The sequence below is a fragment of the Suillus discolor genome, assembly GCF_016758755.1.
Source record: "Suillus discolor strain FC423 chromosome Unknown F5147scaffold_114, whole genome shotgun sequence".
Taxonomy (NCBI): Eukaryota; Fungi; Basidiomycota; class Agaricomycetes; order Boletales; family Suillaceae; genus Suillus; species Suillus discolor.
The window spans coordinates 91240-114196 of NW_024541361.1; the positions used below are offsets into that span (position 1 = coordinate 91240).

General features: G+C 44.2%; 7 protein-coding genes across 7 annotated transcripts; 5 read left to right on the plus strand and 2 right to left on the minus strand.

Moving 5' to 3' along the window:
- Positions 1–376: 376 nt before the first annotated feature.
- Positions 377–895, plus strand: F5147DRAFT_780750 (uncharacterized protein; the record flags this gene model as incomplete). The annotated part of the gene is made up of 2 exons (XM_041442504.1): positions 377–664; positions 713–895. The coding sequence occupies 2 exons, from the start codon at positions 377–379 to the stop codon at positions 893–895; spliced, it is 471 nt and encodes a 156-aa protein (XP_041285806.1).
- Positions 896–1272: 377 nt separating this feature from the next.
- Positions 1273–3983, plus strand: F5147DRAFT_658498 (uncharacterized protein; the record flags this gene model as incomplete). Its single annotated transcript, XM_041434450.1, has 7 exons — positions 1273–1364; positions 1604–1673; positions 1912–2283; positions 2338–2992; positions 3071–3361; positions 3418–3566; positions 3630–3983. 7 exons carry the CDS (start codon positions 1273–1275, stop codon positions 3981–3983), a joined length of 1983 nt encoding a protein of 660 aa, XP_041285807.1.
- Positions 3984–6320: 2337 nt separating this feature from the next.
- F5147DRAFT_780753 (uncharacterized protein) lies at positions 6321–8482 on the plus strand (the record flags this gene model as incomplete). Its single annotated transcript, XM_041442505.1, has 9 exons — positions 6321–6366; positions 6430–6488; positions 6540–6611; positions 6671–6778; positions 6838–6945; positions 7005–7238; positions 7296–7508; positions 7580–7597; positions 7658–8482. 9 exons carry the CDS (start codon positions 6321–6323, stop codon positions 8480–8482), a joined length of 1683 nt encoding a protein of 560 aa, XP_041285808.1.
- A 4532-nt stretch (positions 8483–13014) lies between these two features.
- On the minus strand, positions 13015–13436 carry F5147DRAFT_658500 (uncharacterized protein; the record flags this gene model as incomplete). The annotated part of the gene is made up of 2 exons (XM_041434451.1): positions 13015–13031; positions 13064–13436. 2 exons carry the CDS (start codon positions 13434–13436, stop codon positions 13015–13017), a joined length of 390 nt encoding a protein of 129 aa, XP_041285809.1.
- A 482-nt stretch (positions 13437–13918) lies between these two features.
- F5147DRAFT_587320 (uncharacterized protein) lies at positions 13919–14514 on the plus strand (the record flags this gene model as incomplete). The annotated part of the gene is made up of 3 exons (XM_041431980.1): positions 13919–14212; positions 14269–14361; positions 14413–14514. The coding sequence occupies 3 exons, from the start codon at positions 13919–13921 to the stop codon at positions 14512–14514; spliced, it is 489 nt and encodes a 162-aa protein (XP_041285810.1).
- A 2449-nt stretch (positions 14515–16963) lies between these two features.
- Positions 16964–17122, minus strand: F5147DRAFT_522814 (uncharacterized protein; the record flags this gene model as incomplete). The annotated part of the gene is made up of 1 exon (XM_041429942.1): positions 16964–17122. A coding segment is annotated over one exon (159 nt), but the record flags the coding sequence as incomplete, so codon positions are not given.
- Positions 17123–20110: 2988 nt separating this feature from the next.
- Positions 20111–22873, plus strand: F5147DRAFT_788514 (uncharacterized protein; the record flags this gene model as incomplete). Its single annotated transcript, XM_041442991.1, has 4 exons — positions 20111–20240; positions 20298–20572; positions 20624–21509; positions 21567–22873. The coding sequence occupies 4 exons, from the start codon at positions 20111–20113 to the stop codon at positions 22871–22873; spliced, it is 2598 nt and encodes an 865-aa protein (XP_041285812.1).
- Positions 22874–22957: the final 84 nt, after the last annotated feature.

Genomic DNA, 22957 nt, shown 5'->3' on the forward strand with positions numbered 1-22957 from the left:
TTATATACTACTGAGGACTTAACAGAGAGTCAGTCTGCGCAGTCCGAAGCTATGCGAGGCTGTGGACAGAGCATATAGAAAAGTCAAACACTAGTCTATCGGAAAATAGTAAATGAAGACGGAGATGAAGACATAGGAAAATAAAGGCGGAAATGAAACAAGGTATGGAAAATGAGTATAGTCTAACTGGAGAAGGAACGTACAAAGGGATAAGGCATGGAAGATAGACGCGGTTCAGATCCGGACGATAGATAGAAGTCAGCCGGATCTGGAAGTCCGAAAATGATGTGTGTGATAGGTCCGGGTCCAGAACGCAGGATATGACAGATCCACAGATCCCCCACTCCAAACTCCTTCACCAGCGAGACATTTTATAATGCCCTCTGCCATCGAAAGTCATCTTGACCGGCTTGTTACACAGCGCCTTCTCGAACTGTCTCATAACGTGTTGATGCCGACTTTGAAGAATGCTATTGATGCCATGATTCCTTCCATGGTTGAATGGCTATCAGCCGATATGAGAAACGTCCCCATTGGTCTCCAGCGTCATACTCATAAGGAGTATTCTTCGTCCAATACTCAAGCAAGTGACAGTAATGATGATTTGACACCTCATCCCTGCCGGAAGCGCCCTGGTAAGAGAGGCCCAAAGAATCACTTGCATGTACGTATGTCAACATTTTGATTTGACCATGGTAACAAATTATATCAGCTCGCATTCCGCAGCTATTTACAAGAGAAGAAGCTACTCAAGGGTAAACATGGCTCACTGCCTCAATCTCCTCCAATCGAAACCATTCAAGCCTTCAATCACAATCACGACTGCTGTCCCACCCTACAAGACCTCTTCATTGACTGGAGTGACTCACTAAAGAAGTCTTCATGGAACACATAAGTAATCAACCTCGTAGTCGTAGACTTCCAAGCAAAGATCAGGAACGGCACCTATGCGCAAGTTCTTTTCCATGCGGAAGCCATGAGTCTCGACAATTTGCATTCATTGTGCATTGAAAAGCTACGCAGAACTCAATACCAATGTTGACAACGTGCACAGATCAGTAACTATATCAATCTCGACGAGATTAATCATGTGTCTCATCAATTGTTGACACGCAACGAGCGAAGGCAGCACTTAGATAGGTGTAACACTCGGAAACATGGGGTAGGCAGATAGTGTTTTATCCTGGTATCATCTGAATGCCTTTTTAGACTCTTGAGAGGCGTATAAAGATAGTGGCACAAAACCGACACCACAGCCCTGATACTTGGGACATGATCGAACATATTATCAATCGGTTAGATGTTGATGGTGTTAGTGGGGATGAAATGGACACGCCAATTGGGGCGACACCAAAGGTAGTAAGGTGAGTAAACCTTCCATGGCTCAATCCCGACATCACTCATTTACTCCATGCTGTGGAGTCATATGCTCCAGCAACTCATGAGGAAAATATGACCATTCCAATTGGAAACTCGTCTCTTCCACATATCTCGGAGCCGAAACACATGGCTCAAAATTCCATTGCCATCCAATGGCTTCCATGCAACTGGTATAATGACCACTGGTATAAAGCTAATTCCACCAGTGCCCGCGCTCTCTTAGGGGCTCGCAAGTCATTGATCATCCCAATGTTGGAGCCCTATGGTTCTCAGAAACACCCATAAACTACAATGTATGTCTATCTGTACGTACTCCCACCCACTTACATAGTGGACAAATACCGGAGAGTGGATTGCGGGAATGTCTGGCTGAGTTCCATTCATTGTATTCACTATATAAGCCTCCGAATGTTGTTCTTCAATTCTCTTGTCTGACTTGTCGTCTGCATCACATACCCGTTCCGTCATACCAACATTTGTATTAATAAATAAATATATTCAAATATCATGTTCCCTATACCCGTTTTACAGGTGTCTGCTGAGCCAACCGACAGTGACACCACTCCTGCAGAACTAAGGACGCCCAAGCTGCCGCTACGGACACTAGCACAGTCTACCACACAGGACTTGCAGCCAGTTCTCCCTATGAATGACACACCCATCAAATGTAGCTGTTCTACGATGCAACCTTACACAACCAATACACGCTGCCGAGATACCACTCTCAATGCCATGGGCAAGGAGATGAAGGGATGTTTGGTTGGTCCAATGCCGGTGGAACAATTTCTCAAGGAGTTCCTACCGCCTTCAGCGATCCCAAATTATGAACCTTTAACCTTCTCTGATGGCGCGTTCGAGAGCACACTCTCTGCTCTCCATGAGACGAAAGCTTATGAACCATTTGTAAGTGCTTCAACCATTATATTAAGATCGCTGCTAGTCTGACTCCGAGTGCAGATTGACACTATGTCATCTTTTGCCCCTGGTCTATCGTTTATCGACACCCACAACCATCCAGACACAACCAATTGCAAATCATTTACATTTCAAATCAAACCCGACATCTGTGTTTATGCTGATGGAACCTCGCCACCCTGCGCTAGACAATCATCCTGCGATGTCTCTGCTGCGGAAGTGATTATCGAATTCAAGTGGGATCCCCATCATAATCCATTCTATACGCCTGCAAGTGGCCCAAGTACTACAGCACACTTCATATCTGAAACTGACAAGGCCATGGACACACTGGGCCAAATAACGAGTTATACCGCAGCTCAGCTTGGCGCACAATACCGAACTCACGCATTCTCCATTCTGATCATATATGATCAAGCTCACATAATAAGATGGGATAGGGAGGGAGCTACCATTTCTTCTGCCATCTTCTACAATGAAGAACCACATCTAGCTGATTTTTTCCATCGTTACGCACAAGCATTGCCTGCATTGCGTGGTTTTGACACTTTGGTAATGCTTGCTAGTGCCGAGGAGGCTCACCTTGCAAGGCTGCAGTTAGGCCTTTCCACTACTAGACGCATGTTGAAAGTGGCTGTCCCTGATGTCGATGACACTGGCTCGATTACCTTGGTGTTTCCTGCACCTTCACCGGTCGGTCAATCCCCTATTGGCTGATGTACATGCGCATGTCCTGCGTACGATATTGACAATGACAGAGTTGTCATGTTCAAAGACTCTTGGTGGGTCACGATCACCGATGTCCTACCAGAAGGCGAGACATACAAAATATATATAAAAAACAATGTTTCCAACATTGCGTCATGCATTGCGTGTCACGACGTACCCTCTATCCCTCAACAAACCCTGCAGACTCACAAGTTCGCAGATGCTGTCTGGGCATGTTCACATGATGTGATCATTCCGCACATTCATTATCGCCTGGTCCTCAACATTGTGGGCAAACAGTTATGTGAATTTGCAAGCTCTCGCCAGCTCATTACAGCCGTTTGTGATGCATTAATTGGTACATATTTTTGCCACCTCACCCTCCCAAAAAGCATTATATTCATATTGCTACAGCTCACAAGGACGCATATCACAAGGCGGGCGTATTGCATCGGGACCTCAGTGCAGGAAACGTTGTCATCCACGATGGCAAGGGCATCCTCATTGATTGGGACCTATCAAAGTTAATTGACATCAAGGGTGCTCGGAAAGTAACGTGTACGGTTCGTTCATTCTGTGCCAAAGTTTGTTAGTATACTAAATCTGTTGAATCTGTTGTCAATAAGGGAACCTGGCAATTCATGTCTGCCCACCTGGTCGAAAATGAAGACGCCACACATGATGTCGAGGATGATCTAGAGTCTAGTCTCTATGTCGTCCTGTGGGTTGCCTTACTGTGGGCAAAGACTTACCTGACTGTCCCTGCGTGGTCATTACTCATGAAGCAGGTCTTCGAAGTTGATGAATTGAAGGGGGTTGGATCATCCACTAAATCGGCTTTTCTCAACTCGAGAACACAACTTAGGGGTGATGTGTTTATCGACTGCAAACTGCTCGACAGGCTCATTCTTGCACTTACCAAGCTCTTCGCACTTCGGTATATTGTGGTCACTCAGGAGCAGCAGGATGCTTATGATTAAACATGCGAGCACATGGAGAAGACAGACACCACTAACATGACCTTCATCATGAACCTCTTGAAGGTGAATCCTGCTTACAAGTTGAAGATGGACATGGAGATCTTGAAGTTGCACAACAGGATCATTGAAGTTTATGACTTTCACCTTCAATTAGAAGGCTGGCCTCAAGATCCTCCTGTGGAGCAAATTCTCACTTCCAACGGGAAGTTCCCCATGAAATGCCGTGTCTTCACGAAGTCACTATGTCCTTCACAGGTAAAATTAACGACATCTAGCAAGAGACGTAGAGTTGGGGATAATTAGCCATATGGGCATATTGCCTTGTGTTTGGTTTGGTGGCTGTCTCGATTACCTTGTGTTTTAGCCTTATGATACTTTTCAAATACTCGCTCTGTTGCATTGCATATCAATCTTGATTCATGACTCACATATGCGACATTGATTACTGCAACAGTAAGGCGCATATAAGTTACAGCCTGAATAGAAAAATCGGATGTCTTTTGCCCCAAATGCGATACCCACTTATACCCACTTAGATAACTTAAAAGCATTCATATAGGGTCACCATGTTCACAATATCGAGCCCTGTCTCATGATTTCATTGCCATTGACAAGTGCCTTGGCGGTGAAGGTTCAACGATACAGCGAGGCACGAACAATGCTCCTGACTGTATCTATATAATTGTTGTAAGGTCGTGCGTTGCCTAGTCTGCTATACTTGAGATGACAAGTGCGTTCGACCCTAAAGGGGAAGCGAGTGCAGCAAGGATCTAGAGGTATGCGCTGAAAGCGCTACTGGTTGGCCAATGCGAAGCGCGAGAAAGCGCAGGTGCGCGCAAGGCACGGGAATGCGCGCGTGTATGGCACGAAGCGTGGGAAAGCGTGCGTGTGTATACAGATACGAGAGAGAGTAAGAGTGAGTTTGCTTAAGTGATGATATGATGTAAGACAAGAGAAGAGAGATGCGAGGTGTAAACAAATAGATTTCTACTATGTTCTGCTAGGTGAATAGTGGGTAGTAACCAGTAAGTCCTCTGTCGTTCTGGTGGGAGAGTAAGTGAGTAAGTAAGTATGTACTGCTGGCGCTTAAGTATGGCGCCTAAGCGCTGTCATGCGGAGCCGAAGCGCTACCGAGTAAGGTATGTAAAGATATATGTAAGTAAGGGTCCATGATAAAAATAAAGATGGAACGATATGCAAATGTGAGAAATGGAAATATACGCACTAGGGAACTTGGTGGACAGTGGATGGATGCTTCTGGATGGCTGGCGCTATAGGGCGCTACAGCGTGGGAAAGCGCGCGCGCATATACATCGTGAAGCGCGGGAAAGGTACGCGCGCATGGCGCGCGTTGCGCGGGAAAGCTGCGCCTCATATAGAGATAGCTGCAGGTAGCACACAGAGTGATGCTACAAGTTCGTGCCATGTACTCCCCAGTGAAAACTGCCATATTGCACAATGAGAGGCATGAGTCTCTACAGCGGATCGAACGTGACGAAGGAGTTCGAACTTGTCGTCATTATTCAGCGGGTGCGTCTCCAATACATCTGCCATGATCTTGGACATGACTACCTTGTTCTGCAGGAGAGAACCAACTGTAACCAGGCACAAGAGGGACTTATAAAAGGGACAAAAGAGAAAATACATGCGAGAGGCTGGTAATTATAAGACCGATGCGCAACAATGTACAGGTGCCTCGCCAATAAAATCCTCTCTACTCCATAGGTTGGGGATTGTTCATACTACATTATTACTATATTACTACGTACAGCTAATCATGATGGAAAGAAAAAAGAAACAAAGCGAACATTTGAAGCTTAAGTAATGAATGGAACTCAGCTGTTGCCGGTCAGCCGGTCAACCACCTTTGTCAGCACCTTCCGGCAATTTCCAGTTCACTATTTAATCCTCTTTAGACCTTTCTGATTCTCTTTTTTTTTTACCATGCACTCAGTCATAGTTATGGCGCTTTTAGTATATTTGTGTTGGAGTGTCTTCGTCATAGTCGAGACTCCTGCTGACTTTTGGGTTGCTTGTCGCGATGCTAGTGTTTCATCTTGTGTCTTGTCCCTCACAATGTTCATAAGTAAGTTTCTACTGTATTCGCAAGTTAATGAACCATTGTAGTCTGTAGATTTACCCTATTGTCATCCCAAATGTTGATTAATTATGTTTAGTATTTATAATGCTCCCAAGCAGTTAGTCTATTGATTGTTGTTCTACTAAGTGAGTCTGGTAGCAAGACTTCCATCGAATGAATTGTCAATTTATAATCCACTCAGTCATTCACAATAAAGAGAAGGCATGCACCCTCCAATGCGGTCATTGCACTGTGCAATGCATCCCGGACAGATCACAATAAGACGGACTGGTATTGAAACAAGTGAGCAAGTTTGCCATTTTTACAGGATGGCGCTGATCATATAAATTGGATACTACATTGCAGCTATTCTTCATAAGCCTCATCCTGTCATGGGTATCTTTCAAAGTCAACCCTGCGCAAAGGTAATACCTCCTGTACGACATGTTTTGCAAGATACATGAATTTCTCTGCAGATTTTGTTAGGCATTGGAAATACAGATTCTCTGGCATCACTGGACTGCCTCTCATTGTTGCACTTCATGGAGGTATGTTTAAATAAATCAAGATCTCATTGCATATTACTCAATAGCTAATTGTTCTGCAGGAGCACGTTCCTTTGAAGCGAAAGGCTGTAGATCACTTTCTTGATGGTTGTGAGCGGCCCACTCACAAGAGACGTATGGACTGCCTTTCATTGTTGCACTCCCTGGAGGTATGTTTAGATAAATCAAGATCTCATTGTGTATCACTCAATAACTAATTGTTCTGCAGGAGCACGTTCCTTTGAAGCGAAAGGCTGTAGATCACTTTCTTGATGGTTGTGAGCAGCCCACTCACAAGAGACGTATGGACTGCCTTTCATTGTTGCACTCCCTGGAGGTATGTTTAAATAAATCAAGATCTCATTGTGTATCACTCAATAACTAATTGTTCTGCAGGAGCACGTTCCTTTGAAGCGAAAGGCTGTAGATCACTTTCTTGACGGTTGTGAGCAGCCCACTCACAAGAGACGTACACCTGCCTTCTGGAATGGAAAAAATCAATCTTCACAGGATCCAATCCACTCAGATCTTCGACAGGCCCAGACATTGTCATTTGTACGTGACTTTTCCAAATCCTCAATCCCTAAGAAATGCACTCTGGTCTGCATGTATGTCATCGAAGACCTAAGTGTAGGTCACCCAGTTCATTATTCATATATGTTGTTTAAGTCTCATTGTGTTTCATAGGTCCAGGAAGAAGGTCCTCTAGGCCATTTCTCGAGGACTCATGAAGGGCTCGAACAAATTGCCAGTATCACAAAGCCATATGTAAGAGCCAAAAAGCAAGTGTCAGAGAATTTTCTGGAGCAGGATAAGGAAAGGGCAAAATGCAAAGCCTCTGATGTGCCCAGCAGATCTTCTCCTCCAATGCCTAAGAGGTGCTCTTGGTCCCGCTTGTCTGTAATTGCCGACCAAATCATGAGTGCGCCAGATAACTCATGGCCAAACTTGTCTCATCACATTTTTGACAGGGATTACTTGTAACAGAGGTTTTAACTGTCCAACCACCATCCTCATGTTAGCCATTTCCCAATGAACTTGTTTTAAAGATTCTGGAAGACATGCCAACTCAGGATCTGCGAGTTGTTGCGCAGGTATCTTGTCTCTCTCAGGAGTTAGCCGGTCCTCTTTACCTCCATTACGTAGGCTTATCATTTGATGATACCTCCCTGTGCATCAGCACACAAGCGTGTTTCACCCTTCTCATGTACAGGTGCTCAACTTTATTTCGTGTGCCGAAGTATCTGCGATGCAATCTCCTCGATGCGGATGATCGCCACCTCCAGGCGCTCTCGAGCTTCATAGAGTTATTGGGAAGCAATTCATTGTTATTTGTCTCCATTGTGAAAGATGGCGAGATGCTGGGAGATTTTGCGCCTCTTTTTCAGTCCATCCGAGACTCAGGCTGCAGGAGTCTTCGGTTCTTGGATCAGTGGGGGTCTCACCTTGCATACCCTCTGCTGACTCTTCCTGATTTCATTGCTGCTCCAGATCCTGCCATCACAAATAACTTTCACATTTTTCATGCCAACTCCCCAATATTTTTCTCCCGATCTATGGTCGCACTTACCCTCTCGTCCTTGCGGGGCTCTTCATTGACCGACCTCAGCCTAACTCATACTTCATTGAGCGTTCTCCAGTGGACGGTGTTAATGCATGACATTCACTTCCCACGGCTTCATTTTTTGTCTATCGATGTCGAGTGCCCTGCCACCACGCTCATCGAGTTCTTGACACGGCATGAAGTTCACCAACTCTGGCTTTACAGTATGTGTCCAGAGATCGTTTCTCTTGATGGCATGGACCTTACGCAAAATGTAACCATTCCCCGCATTCCCATACATAGCTTGCACTCTCTCGCTGGACCGCACTAGTACATTTTGTCGCTATTAGACAAGGTTCGTTTGCCTCTACGCATTCAAAACCTCGACTTGGAGCTGGATCACCACTTTCTGACATCCACTCCCAATTACTTATCGGCAATAATCAATATTACCCAACAATTTATCTCCATAGATCACCTGCGACTCAGTTTTTATGACGGATCATTGATTTCCCAAAGTTTTGATGTCTCATTGGACAAGTATCGAACTATCTTTCTACAACACTGGTACAAATATTCAGATCAACACCCTTTGGTGAGCACTTCATATGAGGCCTTTTCACGTTAAGCTAATGTCATTTTAAGGTCAGCTGCAGTCCTTGGCTACAGCTGTTATGACTAGAATAAGTCTTCTCAACACTGGTCCGAGTGGACCATCGTGCGAAGCGTGTCAAGGTCTTCTTACAGGTCGACAGAACATCGAGAGGTCTCTCCGTCTATCTCGGTAAGGGCGGCACCTCATCGAGATGAAGGTCTAGTGAGAATATGGCTAAGGCGCGGGGAGCGACTTAGAAGTGCAGCGAGGTGTTCAATGAAGCAAGTGGATTAGACAAGCTAAAGACCAAGTTCTGGGGATCTACCTAGTAGATTAAAGTAAAGAACTAATACAATAATCTATCTGCTTATATACTGTCTGTACATAAGGGTTCAAGCTCAATCTGTATCTATGGGATCTATGGTATCATGATAAGAGAACATGAGGTCAACCATGAGGATTAGATAAGATACATGAGGCTTAACCTCTGATCAAGCATGAGGCGCCAAGAAGTGCTCCGGATCTACATGAGGCGGCAACAATCAACATGTGCCGATCTAGGGTGACCATGAGGCGTACAGCCTCAGAGGATCAGGTACAAGGCCTTCTAGGCCAGGGGCGGTGTCACAGCAGTCCAGACCGCCTGCTTTCTAAGTGCTGGCGGCGTGCCGCCGCTTTGGGAGTCTAGCAGAGCGGGGGCTCTTGTAGATGTTGCAGATGACTGTAACACAAGCCTTCCAGCACATTGAGAAAGTTTTTCTCAGGCCTGGAGATGTAACAGCATCTGAGCGGCAGGAGTTGGAGGCTGCTTATTGTCGTCCAGAAAATCCTTATTGTTTGGACATTGGCCATTTTGTGTAACATCTATATCTATATCTATGTTGTACCACTCCAGGTGTATTGTCTTCCTCTACTGCTGATGATCCTTATACTCACTCAAATACCCACCTAGTTTACTCTAGAATGTACTGCATCTGAATATACAGAATTTCCAGGCTGAGTTTCATTCACTACATAATTCTCGAAGCTTTGTGTGTGTTTCTCTTTCTGCTTCAATGTTAGATTATTAACATAGCCATGATAGTTGTGAAATAGCAATATACTACAAGGTAGCATCGTGCTTTGGACTACACATCTGCTTGCAGACATACAGCGCTGAAATCCTGAGAACTGTCAGTCATCATGATTGTCCAAACCATGCCCTAGGACTTACCCGGTTCAAAGGTTTCAGCACAATGTTGGTTTCGCCCCATTTCATTGATATTGAGTGGCAAATGCAACTAGTGCCTACTGGAACGATGTCGAGATGCTGGCTGTGGGTAGAACTCCAAAGCTGTGTGCCAAAGTCCCCATACACTTGGAAAGGATCTTGGTGTTCTGCCACTAGAGGTATGTTACGCCGCAATGCAAAATAGTATGTTTGCTGATCTTCCTCCCCTGTGGAAAAAATGTACTTGATCACGCCAGGCACAAATTCTTGAAGCGTCCGCTGGAAGAACACATTTGAGTCTTCATTTGACCAGGTGTGACTGGAGTACTGCACATCCAAAACATTCATGCACTTGTATAAAATAAGACACTTGCTTCTAGCATGAGGACGCCCCTGACATAGGTGAGTTTCTGCTATTTGCCATGCTTTCTCAAGATCATTGGGAACAGGGGTCTTGAGGATGTGGATATCCTGATGAGAACTGGTGTTTTGTCTAACCGTGGATGGAATGTTTATGTTGGTTTTCTCGCCTCCTGTGAATGGGTCACAGCATTGACCCAAAATTTTCGCTGCTTCATTAAGAATGACAGGTCCTGTAGGATTCTGCATCATAGCTTTAATGTTCACAGCCGCACAGAACGTCTCCAACATTGTCTTCTCCAGTTCTCCTGTTATGTCGTTTATACTGTTCATGTCTTTCTCTATTCTTGGAACATATGCTCACCTATCTTGTAGTTCGTGTTTGTTCTTTGCAACGCACCGATGATTCTCTCAAACGGGAACATCCACCAACCATGCATAGGACCATATCTCAAGAGGAACTCATGGATGTGTAGAGCTGCATGATGATTGGGGCGCCACAAATGGTGCGGAAATATCTCTTGGATGCACTCGAGGTACGCCTTCATATACATGGTGTATTGCTGAGCGTGATGAGGTGATGTTACATGTGAAGTTCCCCAGCGGATCACAGTCGCAAGCAGCATTGTGCTGTGAACCAACTTCTGCCTTTGAGATCTGTGCTCCACGCCATCAGCTGCACGTCCTGATCCCCACAAATCCATAAGGGCCACTGGTAAGTCAAATTCAATCGATGATTTCCATTGTTCTGCCTTAAGTTTGCCGTGTTCCGCATCCCCTTGGTTTTTTGGTGGGCCACGGTGCCACGATGGTCTCAGAACCCTTCCTAGCCTTTCCTGAATATTGTTGATCTCCCTATCCACCAAGACTTCAGCTGATCTGCTCAGTTTGGTCGTATGCACTTGTGCAGCGTACTCCTCTATCAATTCATCGGTGACAAACACCTGATCACAAGGACGCAGCTCATTCTCCCCAATATTGACATCCATAGGGGCACATACTGGGAGCGCAGACTTTGGACTCGTCAGATGGTTTGTTATTCCCCCTCAAACCGTTGACTCACTAGTAACGCTCCCATCATATCTTTTTTCCTAGGATGTGTTCTATTGGACAACTCCACCCCATATTCCTGGACCAGTGCTTCCAGGACTGCGACACGCAGGCAGGTCATTGCGGACACGGTAGGGTTTGACATTAAAGTTTGTCTGCCTTTCTCTAATTCTTTCAGATTGACAGGTCTATGGTTGCCCTTCCTGAGCTCCTTGTTCACTTGCTTGTCTATCACGATCAAATCCCTGAAGTGGTGTTGAACCAATCCCAAGAATAGATTATGCATGCCATCGATTACGATTAACCTCGTTGGATCCCAGTATGGCAGCCGTAAAAGTTCTGACCATCTCACCCCATATTGCTTGAATATCTTGTCGCAATTCGCCTTTGTCTCCGCATTTTTCCACTTTTCGGCAGCCGCTTTATGTTCCTCAAGTGTACGTCGCGTCCATCTTTCACAATCAAAGTTTGCGATATTTGACTTCATGAGCCAGCACAATCCACACATTTGGTTTGCAGTTGGGCCCGCGCAGCCTGCTAGTTTACGAGCCGCGGGCAAATCGTTGACTGTGATGGCAATGACAGATTGGGACAGTCTTCCTGTTGCGTGCTTGACTGTCTTTGTGAACCACATCCCGTCTTTCCAAGATGGCAGGAAGAAATCGACTACTGGACAAAGGAAATGATTTATCCCATCGACAGCCAGCTCTCTGGGCCCTGGGATGATGCCGACTAGGTACATATTTTCAGCCTTGTACTGGAGGCTTGGTGGGAGGTTCAGCAGTCCCATTGCGATCGACCCAATAGACTTCTTCTTACCCGAGGTTTTATTCCTGTAAGGGTTGAACCAATCCACCGAGAGACTTCACGCTAACCTGAGATTGGTTCTCTTCAATCCATTGATGAAGGGCTTCCCATCAGAACCCAGAATCTCTCCAATCGCTGTGCCATCCTTGATGTCCCATATCTGCAAATCATTGCTGACCCTCGTTCCTCGGTCCATGGCCTCTTCCATACCAGGACGTCTCAGTAGGCCAGTGAGAAAAGAGTTGAAGTCTTGTACGACGTAGGGGCACACGTGTACGTACAATACTTGACCGCTCTCTTTCATACGTTTCACTAGCAATTGCCCGCATGGCTTGCTTCCACAGTACTTCTTGTAGGAACAGCGCTCAGGGTAACCTGACTTCTTCTTCGTGGCTGGTGACTTTTTCTCTGCATTTGGCGGGTAAGTGCATGAACATCTGGTGCAGGTGGCAAAGGTTTTTTTAACAGCTACCAGATTGAACTTCTTCCATACAGAACGGATATCACGAGGAATGTATCCCTTCGACCTGTCATATCCTTCTGAGGTGTTCCCGAGCGTGGTCTTTAGGAGAAGATTCAAGAGTTCCAGAACTGCATTACACCATGGCCGGGTAACATGGCCCAGGATATTCAAGACCAGTGCGATGAACATGGCGAGGAGTAAGGCAGGCTTAGCATTGCTGAATCTTTTCAAGTGGCAGTCTGCTAACAGTTAAGTGATGTGCTCTGTGTAAGTATGCACTCCTGACCTGTTTCATTAGTCTCTGATGTGTTGTCCTTGTAATTCGGATTCTGTGTGGTCCTATGTGCAATTACATGCATGACACTTTCCGTGGCCTCTTTAGTTTCCTGTAACAACTGGAGATGTGCGTGGCAAAATTGCTCATTACAGGCGTCAGTTCCGACGTTCATGTTCGTCACCTCCCTCAACGTCTTCTCCATCCAGGCATGTTCGTCTGAGAGTGCTGCCAGTGTTTCATCATCGCCGGTCGTATCTAGCTTATCTATGACATTCGTCACTGCACGGACATGGTTGTGGGCTTTGCAGTCGAGAAGATAGAGTATGTGATAGTCTCTCCATGCTTCCTCTTCATGCTGACCTGAATGCTCTCTAGAATTGACATCCTGGTCCATGAGTTTCATCTGTGACATGCCCAGGGCAATACTGTGCACATAGGTATCATCTTTTTCTGCTACATCATCTTCCAAGGTTACCCTGAAAATGTTCCTGGCAAGATTCTCATCAGCAGCAGCCTGTGCCATTGATAGCTTTTTCTCAATGGGCTAGATTCTTGGTGCCAGTTAGTGTTTCATTTAGGATTTGAATAATGAATGCTCACAAAGTAAATCCCAACAAGGGTGCAAGTTGAGATACTGAGAAAGAAAAACAACATGTCGAACACCTTTTTGTAGTGAATGCTGGAGTCGTGATCTTTCAGGTAGTTGTTGTTTTTGCTTTACTGTTTTGTCTCATTGTTGTGCTCCTTGTATTCAACCTTTCATTTTACAGTTTTGAGTTGTCTATGTATTCTCGGTGTTGTACTCCTTGTATTTAACCTTTCACTTTACAGTTTTGAGTTGAATCTATGTATTCTTGGTCTTGTTCTTTTGTTTCCATCGTTGCCATTGTCTGTGTCATGTCACATTTTGACATCATCGAGTAGTAATGTTTGATATATACCCCAAAATACTTTGCTTTTACGTGACCCTTCTTGCACCCATCTAATTTAACCCCCAGCCTGCCCATGCCCAGAGTTTGCTCACACTGGCGATATAATCGCCATTTTGTGCCTCTTACGATGCATTGTAAATTTCCTCCAGAACGCCCACTGGACCCTCCTGTGTTAACACAGCATAAAGTCTTTCCACGAGAAGTCGATTCAATTCCTCCCATAATGCCAGGCTTACCAGCTCCTTTGACATTATTTGCTTCTCTCAACATTCTGAAACCTCGAGGCAAAGTCAGCTGTCTTAACCGAGGAGGCTACAACTTGCAAGAGAAATTAGGGTGGTCATTATCAGAGTACAAAGAAGTTTGCGTATGTGTCTACTATGCTGGGTTTTGTGTGCGTGCCTACTAACACTTACTTTGTAGAGTTTCGTCATCCATTTAGCTCACAAGCACCTTAATGTGCAAAGGTCCTGGAAAATGCAGCTGGTTCCAAAATTGCAATTAGTTTTTTCAGAGGTGAACACTAATTACTCCTCATCTCGAGTTGATGTTTACTTACTTCACCAGGCAAAGAGCCACTATCCTGTTCTCAAAGAATATAAAGATGATTGGGTAGTGTCGGATTTCTTGCGGGTCTATCTTAAAAATAGTAGCACTCGCGCGAACTAGCTGACAGAGAATGTAATCGGAGTATGTCTGTTGATGGCAAACCAAATCTTGGCCTCCCCTCCATTTAGTTTCGTTTCCTAACTTCTATGGTTGAGCCTTTTAATTCAGAACTGAAGCCTCGATTTCATCTTCCAGAAGGGGCAAGGGAAAGAAACCAATCACAGTTGTCTCTGATGCCTTGGGTCTTTGTGGTGGATTAACTCCGTGAACCGTTGGGCGAGTCGGGATTGGCGCTCGCGCCTCTACGTTAATGTAAATAGCATTGATTTTATAGTAAGGTCGTGAGTGCTCCGCTTAAGTGGCCCAAGTGGCCCATAAATATGGTACTGAATGCCCCACCTAGCGGGGCACTTGTATGGTCTAAGTGCAGTTCTAAAATTGTGGCTAAAATAAGGCTCTCGACATATTCATGCACATGTTCAGCATATTTCTTAGCACTTCTCGCACAACATAGTCAATGTCTATTCTGTTGTCAAATGTAGAACAGAGTTAAAATATAGTACATATTTAATCATTTGACATATCTAAAATTTACTATTGTATCTGCACATGAATTACAGACGTAACATCTCCTTTATCTGGCTAAGAATCTAACAATATATCAGCCCATGTCCACATATTTAACATTTTTTACCCACACATATTCACCATTTGATCACAAATATTTGACCACAACTAATGGTGAACATGTTCCAACTCTGGTCTTAGATCTTTAGTGAAAATACAGCCTTGTAAATATCAATAATTTGTCCCTGAATTTGAGTAGGACATGTTGTGGAGGCATATTTGGCTGTGTCTCAGGTGTAGCCAAGCAGTCGATACAACAGAATCTAAATCTGTCTGTGTGGGTTCAGAACCTACCAAATATTAAATAGCCAAGTGATTGCTAGAGTCAAAATCTGTTTCTCTTGGACTGTGCAGGTTTAAAACCTGCCAAGGATAATTTTTATTTTCTATAAAAATGCGCCTTGATATATTCCCATGGTTGGTTTGCTTAAAAGCTCATCAGAGTTGTGTTTGGCCAAATGGTTGTCATAACAGAATCAAAATCTGTTTTCACTGGAACGTAACAGGTTTGAAACCTGTTGAATGTCGCATTTTTTTCTATTAGAACATGCCTTGAATAACATTCACTCATAGACAGCATCCCAAACACTGATCTTCATTAGTCTTAGTCAAGTTGTCATCAGAGTCAAAATCTGTTTCTCTTCGACTTTGTGGGTTTGAAACCTGCCAATGATGACATTTGTATTTCATGAACTCACACCTTGACATTTTCTCATGAATGATGTATGTTTTTTTTGTTTTCTGTCAAAACATGCCTTGACATGGACTCATGTGTACTTTTCTGAGAGCACCATCTCACTGGTGGTGTAATTTCATACAATAAAAATATTATCATTGGCAGGTTTCAGACCTGCACTGTCCAAGAGAAACAGATTTTGACTCTGATGTTCACTTGCAATTTCATCTTTAGCAGGTTTTGAACCCACACAGACAGATTTAGATTCTGTCATATCAACTGCTTGACTAAGACCAGTTAGATGCACTTCCAATAAGCCCATTCAGAAGCAAATCCTCAAGGTACATTTATCTGCATTTTATCAGTTCTAACATTGATTTCTAACATCCCCCTTGAGTCCAATCATATGTGATCCTTCCATTGTCGGTCCTCACTCATGACATAGCTGTTAATCCCAAGACATCACAAACATCATCGGCCCACCATGGTGGTCTGTCATCAGCACTTTTTCAGAGCAATTGCTAGATAAACAGGTCTTGAAGTCAAGAGCCCCAGAAGAATTCTGATATTTTTTGCAATAAGAGTAGAATAAAAGAATCAATCATGGCGACCATACTATTGAAAGAACTGCCTTGAGGATTCACTTTTGAACAGATTCATTGGAAGTGCATTCAACTGGTCTTAGTTAACCAGTCGATACAACAAAATCTAAATCTGTTTGTGTGGATTCAAAACCTGCTAAAGAAGAAATTGTCAAGTGATCATCAGAGTCAAAATCTGTTTCTCTTGGAATGTGCAGGTTTGAAACCTGCCAATGATAAAATTCATTTTCTATCAAAACACACCTTGAAATTTGCTCATAGTCAGTTTGCTTGCAAGGTGATCAAAGTTCAGACATTCATCTTTTTTTTTCATGCAAGCTTGCGCACCTTGCGAATAAGTTGAATTCAATGGTGAGTTTCATTTTCTTGCATGCACTTACCTTGATAAGTGCTAACTTCACTGGTTGAATCTCTTTGTTCAGTGCGATGTGACATGCTCACCCTCATCCAATAACTCAGCCTTTTCAACAAATATGTCTTCATTATATACCTCATATGTCATTCCTGCCTCATCTATCATCCCTGGATCCTCTTCCACCTCCATACTGAGTTCTTCCAGCTCCATCTCAGTACTACCCACTTGGTTGGCTCCTTGTTTCTTCACATTGAACTCGTTGATCAACAATTTCACTACCAGGTTTACCATGTAGAGGAAGCACCTGGTGTGTATCGCTGCTCCACTGAACCCGAGCACTTTATCACTCAGTTTGCAAATTATTGTGTCATTATTGGACACATTATCACATATAATACTCAGCATCTGTGCCCCATGGATTCATTTGCATATAAGTGTGTTTTGTTTTTATGAATCATACCTTTTCTGATATGCCAAATTCTTCTAGCATCTTTGCAAATATCTCTGCAAGCTCTTTGCCAGTGTGGGACTATGAACCTCTTAGCTCACATACACCTACTAGATAGGTAAGTTTTTACCTTCCCGACTTTGACCACATCTAAAAGTACATCCAAAGTACCAAAGTACTTGTCCAATGCAAGTGAAGGTGGTCCAAAGTCAAGAAATGAAGGTCTGATGATGCACAGAGGCTCTGAAGAGCTTGCAACTAAACAGTGAGGTTTCTGAGAGTCAGTATAATGGGTATGTCAAAGTATAAGACTAACGAGAGTACAAAAGTACAACTATGCAAAGCATATTGAAAGACTCAAAGATAGTGAGATGCAAAATGGCAGCGGTCAAACAAAACAAAAGGATCGATTGGGTGAAGTACGACTTATCTGAAAGTGACTCTACTAACTATGACTTATAGCAAGGGAAGGGAAGGAAAGTGAAGTACAAATCAGCTGGTGAGTGAGATTATATACTACAGCATGAAAGTCTGGAATTGTGTAGGCAAGAACAGTAGTGAGATAAGCTATCTGAAATGTAATAAGACTTGAGGCAAGTCGCTACACTGATATCCATGTAATAATGCATGAGGCATGCTGCTATATGCATTATTTGAGGCTCCCTATAGGCCGCCAACATATATGTTCCTATGACATATTTACTCATATGCTAGAGGCTTAGGCGAGCAAGACCCAATATATTGTTCAGTATCCATCAATCTGAATTATTGTACCTACATCGGGTTGCAAATATAATGTGTGGTCAATAGTCCAAGCACAGGAAACAATGTCTGAAGGTATAATTACGAGTCCAATGTTTTTTGGGTTAGTGGATTAATGGGTTTTGGGTTGCGGGAAACAGGTATAGTGAATGTTGGGGAAGTGAGCGGTATGTGGATTAACAATGATGATGGGTATTTCAGATAGAAAGAGCGGTAATATTTGCAATGTCAACTAAGAACTATGAAATATTGGGTTTGACCCCTAAGCATCAGGAAACAGCTCCCTACTACTTGGATGATGAATGATACTCAAAGTCGGTCCAATATATATGTAAATACACATAAATGCAGAAACCTATAGGCAAAAGTAGCAGCAAAATATTTGGATCCAAAGTACATGTAAACAAACACTACATACTCTGGATGATGGGAAAACATGTGATAGAGCTGGCTGCAATATGGGTAATGTGCAAAATAAGAACTATGCACCTAGTGGGGCTAGCAGGATAGGACAGGACATGAGGAGGACAATTGTGCAGGAATATGTTGGATCCGAGTCGGCCTAAATGATGTGTTGATCAGATAAGCATCGAGTTGAGTGGGTAATTGTCGGGTTGTCATCAGAAAATGATTAGCATGCAGCAGACATCTGATGTGTATCGGAAAATAACTGAACACAAGCTCAGCGCAAGGCTGAGTGCTACAGTGCTGTGTCTCTTACTCAAGTAATTACCCTTAATTTCCAGTGGCTGAGAATGAACTCCAGAAGTTCAGTGGATATTCAGAAAACTACAGAAGGACTACTATGGACAAATTCTGGAGTGGAACCAAACAGAGTATGGACTGCCAGAGGTAGAGCTGAAGATGTGAAGTCTTCAGAATCAATCCTAATACTTAAGAGAAAGACAAGAGATGAGACTCAAGTCAGACAGAGACAGGAATGAGCAAGGATCTAAGATGATATTTGAACTGAGGTGTTACAAAGAGTTGGAAAAAATGTGGTGTTCAACAGGTTTTGAACTTGTTGCACTGCAATGGAAACAGATTTTGACTCTGTTATGACAGCCACATGGTTAAACACAACTTTGATTATCTTGCAAGCAAACTGACTATGAGCAAATTTCAAGGTGTGTTTTGATAGAAAATGAATTTTATCATTGGCAGGTTTCAAACCTGCACATTCCAAGAGAAACAGATTTTGACTCTGATGATCACTTGACAATTTCTTCTTTAGCAGGTTTTGAATCCACACAAACAGATTTAGATTTTGTTGTATCGACTGGTTAACTAAGACCAGTTGAATGCACTTCCAATGAATCTGTTCAAAAGTGAATCCTCAAGGCAGTTCTTTCAATAGTATGGTCGCCATGATTGATTCTTTTATTCTACTCTTATTGCAAAAAATATCAGAATTCTTCTGGGGCTCTTGACTTCAAGACCTGTTTATCTAGCAATTGCTCTGAAAAAGTGCTGATGACAGACCACCATGGTGGGCCGATGATGTTTGTGATGTCTTGGGGGACCGACTTCCGTCAGAATACAAGGACTGAAAAGTCCCTTTCTGACGTTGTATTGAACCGTCACTGTTATCCACGGACTACCCGTTTTGGGTACATCTCGATATCTCGGGTTTTATCTGCTTATATACTACCTCACCATCAACATCACCTCCCCATCGCTGTCAACGCTATGCTCCTGCCGCTGCCTATCTGAAGCTACACCAGTTGACCGCACCTCCTCCTACACTGCACATCCACCTGCTTCTTCGTGCTCATGCAGCAGCGCTTCATCATGCCCTATCTCTGCCTCTGTTTCGACGCGGCCGCGATTCAATGTATATTGGGCCCATCGAGGTTCCACCAATGCGGAGAGAACGACGTTGCATGGAAGGACCAAATCGAGGACATCGAAGGTGAGCAAGTTGAGCAGTGATAACTATCTGACTACTCATGTTGACTAGGCCCACGACACCTGATGTGAATGCCGAAGGGGGCAAATCATGATCAGATTCAGAACTGGCGTCAATGCCATGAGTGAACGGTGAGTCTGTGATCAAATTTTAACGTCATTTGTATCCTCATGTGCTCGTTTGTGCAGCCATCATGTCCGGTTCTTCCCGAAGAATTCAAGAAACGTTGCATCTCAGGAATGTGATGCTAGGGCAGCGCTCTGTTTTTGCAACCACCATGTCTGCCCAACCACTTCGGGGAAGTCGCCTCGTCATTCAGACTCTGAACCCTACACTGCTACCTCCAATGGCCCGTGGACCAAGTGGTTCTAGTCGTGTACTCATCAATAACCTTACGACGAGCACTGGTCAGAAGCGCAAACGTGTGCAAACTCTCATCTCGCAGACTTGATCTACTGGTTTAGCAGACTGTCAGCCCATAGAGTTGCCAGTACTTCCCCCTTCAAACGAAGGTGATATCCAGCCAAATGTGTTGGAGCAGCCATGCCTGCTACTGGAGACAACGCCGTCTGATGCACCAGATGATGACCTCGTTTGGAATTCTGCGTTGCTGCACACCAGTGATCTGTACACCCGCACCTTGTACTGGGATGCTTTAGTAGCAGCGGATGCTGTTTTTAGGATTAGTGTGGATCTGTGGGTATTGCAGGATTGGGATGGCGAAGAGGAAGTTCTACAGGTAGGAGAACAAATGCATAGCAGAATTTTTGTACTGACTGGACCTTCTCAGCTTGGATCTTACTTTCATGTGGTCTACCTACCTCGGAGTGACGATGAATATGGGGTTGCGTGTATGTGTCCACGCTGGAAGGCTGCTCATGCCTGTATCCACCAGGACACCCTGTGTTCCTTCATCGACACCTTGCGCTGCCTCCCACTTATTGCTCCATTCCCGGCCCCTCCTGCAGTTTTATTACAGTCGACACCCTTCAATGACAAGTTTATTTTCTCTTGTGCGTCGGCTATGGGTCGCTATGAGTCTGGAAAACGTGTTGTTGTTACGTTGCAGCAAGATGGCCGTTGGCATTGCCATTCGTGTCGCTACTCAGATGCTTGCAAGCACAAGCCACATGCGAAAGCTTTTGCATTGGAAGCCGGACTTATGGTGAACATGCAGGATGGTCATCAAATGGGTGCGACGGATGATGCAGCTGGTGATGAGGAGAGCGCTGTCCTTGTTCGTGCGGCACAATGTGGAGTTAACTTGGCAAAGCATCGTGCTATCTCATATCTCCCCATTCCTCCTCCGCGATGGTGTGCTCTACCTGCTGAACGAGCTACCCTTCCTCTCCGACAAGTGTCGACCAACTCTCACTTCGCAGTTGAAGATTCATTGCAGTGTGTCTGTGGGTTATCGATGCCACAAGCAGTCCTCCAAGGCCATTCTGGTCCTCGAGTGTTAAAGACAGCTGTGTTATATGGACTTACTGCCCGACGAACAGTGTCAATTGAGTTGCTCCCTTGTCCAGTCTGTTGCCATTCTCGTCGTCACATCGGCCCTGATCTCAGAGACCATGGTATATTCAACTGGAACAACACAATGTTATTTTTGCACAAGCTGTTGAATGCATACACGAATTCATACACTGCATCGGAGACACCATTCTCTGCATTTTGTTTGACTGTGTGACGTTCCTATCAAGATGCTGGAGATGAAAATAGCTTTTGTTCAGATGACACCTTTGTTCGAGTCTGGTTTGCCTTCACTCGACGACAGTGTCTTGACAGTGGTATGCAATGCCCTACATGTGGCTCATCTCCTGACATTGTAATTGCGGACGGAGTCAGTCTGGGAACTCATGTATCCAAATTGACGAAGTCCATCTCACCACCAACCTCTGTTGATGAGAGGAGTGAGCGGGTGGACTCCATATCATCATATCGTGCTCGATGCCTTCCAGCTATCCCTCAGAAGGACATTCGTACCACGGTGAACAAAATTTTAGATGCTACAGTCACACATATTCCTAATATCCTGCCGGACATGTCAAAGATCGACGTGCAATACCCAGAATTGTCATCTTTCATCCGCCTCTATTGTTCAAATGGCACAAACAGCCCATATTATCGGACTTATCGAGATCTCATTCAACAAATTGCTGCACCTGATATCGTATTGCAGCTAATACCAGTGGCAGCAATTGAGCCATTGCAACAACTGAGAGAACGAGGGAACCCACCAAACTGGTTACAGAGTATATGTCCAGCGTTCGGAGCTGTCATCAATGCACATGTGAATGGGCAATGTCCCATCCCAAATGACATCCGAAATATTGCAGGTTGGCTTGCAGCTCGTGCGGATGATGTTTACACTCGTTTAGCACAACATGAACCTAGTCCCATGCTTCAGCCCACATCTGAGCCATGGGAGAAAACAGGGACGTGCTATGGCTTACCAGAGATACGGAAACGACGTATATACTCAAAACTTCGGTATGACAACCAAGGACTTGATCGGGATGCAGAAGAAATGGGTGACTGCAACAAGTTTTACAAAACCTACTCCAAAAACAATCTCACTGGCGGCATTCTCGTACTTTGTTGCACACATTCTGTCTGTCTCGGCTTTCACTCTATCCCAGTTGCAGAAGGCCGAAATGATGTCTTTTCTGCAATCTACACCCGATTTCTGGTTGCACCAAAAGTCATAATTTATGACTTTGCTTGTCAACTTGCACCATACAGCTTCGTTCGTGAAGCCCGCTATTTCCAGCACACACGGTTCCTTATTGATGAAATGCATGCTCATGATCACACTCGTTGTGGTAAAGCATGTTTTGCAAGCAATGCTATGCGATTTGATGATCGTGTTCGTGCTGTAAACACCAGTACAGCTGAATGCGGGAATAAAGGTATCAAGAGGATACGCAAAAGTGTCAGTTTCATGATTCACGATCATGCAGTACAGTACACCAAAGTTTTTCTTGATATCTGGAATTGGAACACGATCAATAGGATATATACCATGCATGCTAAGTAGATTTATTGCCTGTTGTGATTAGCCAGTCATAAATGTATGTACGTAGTAGCCAATTAAGTGATTGCAGTAGAAGTTGCAAGTAAT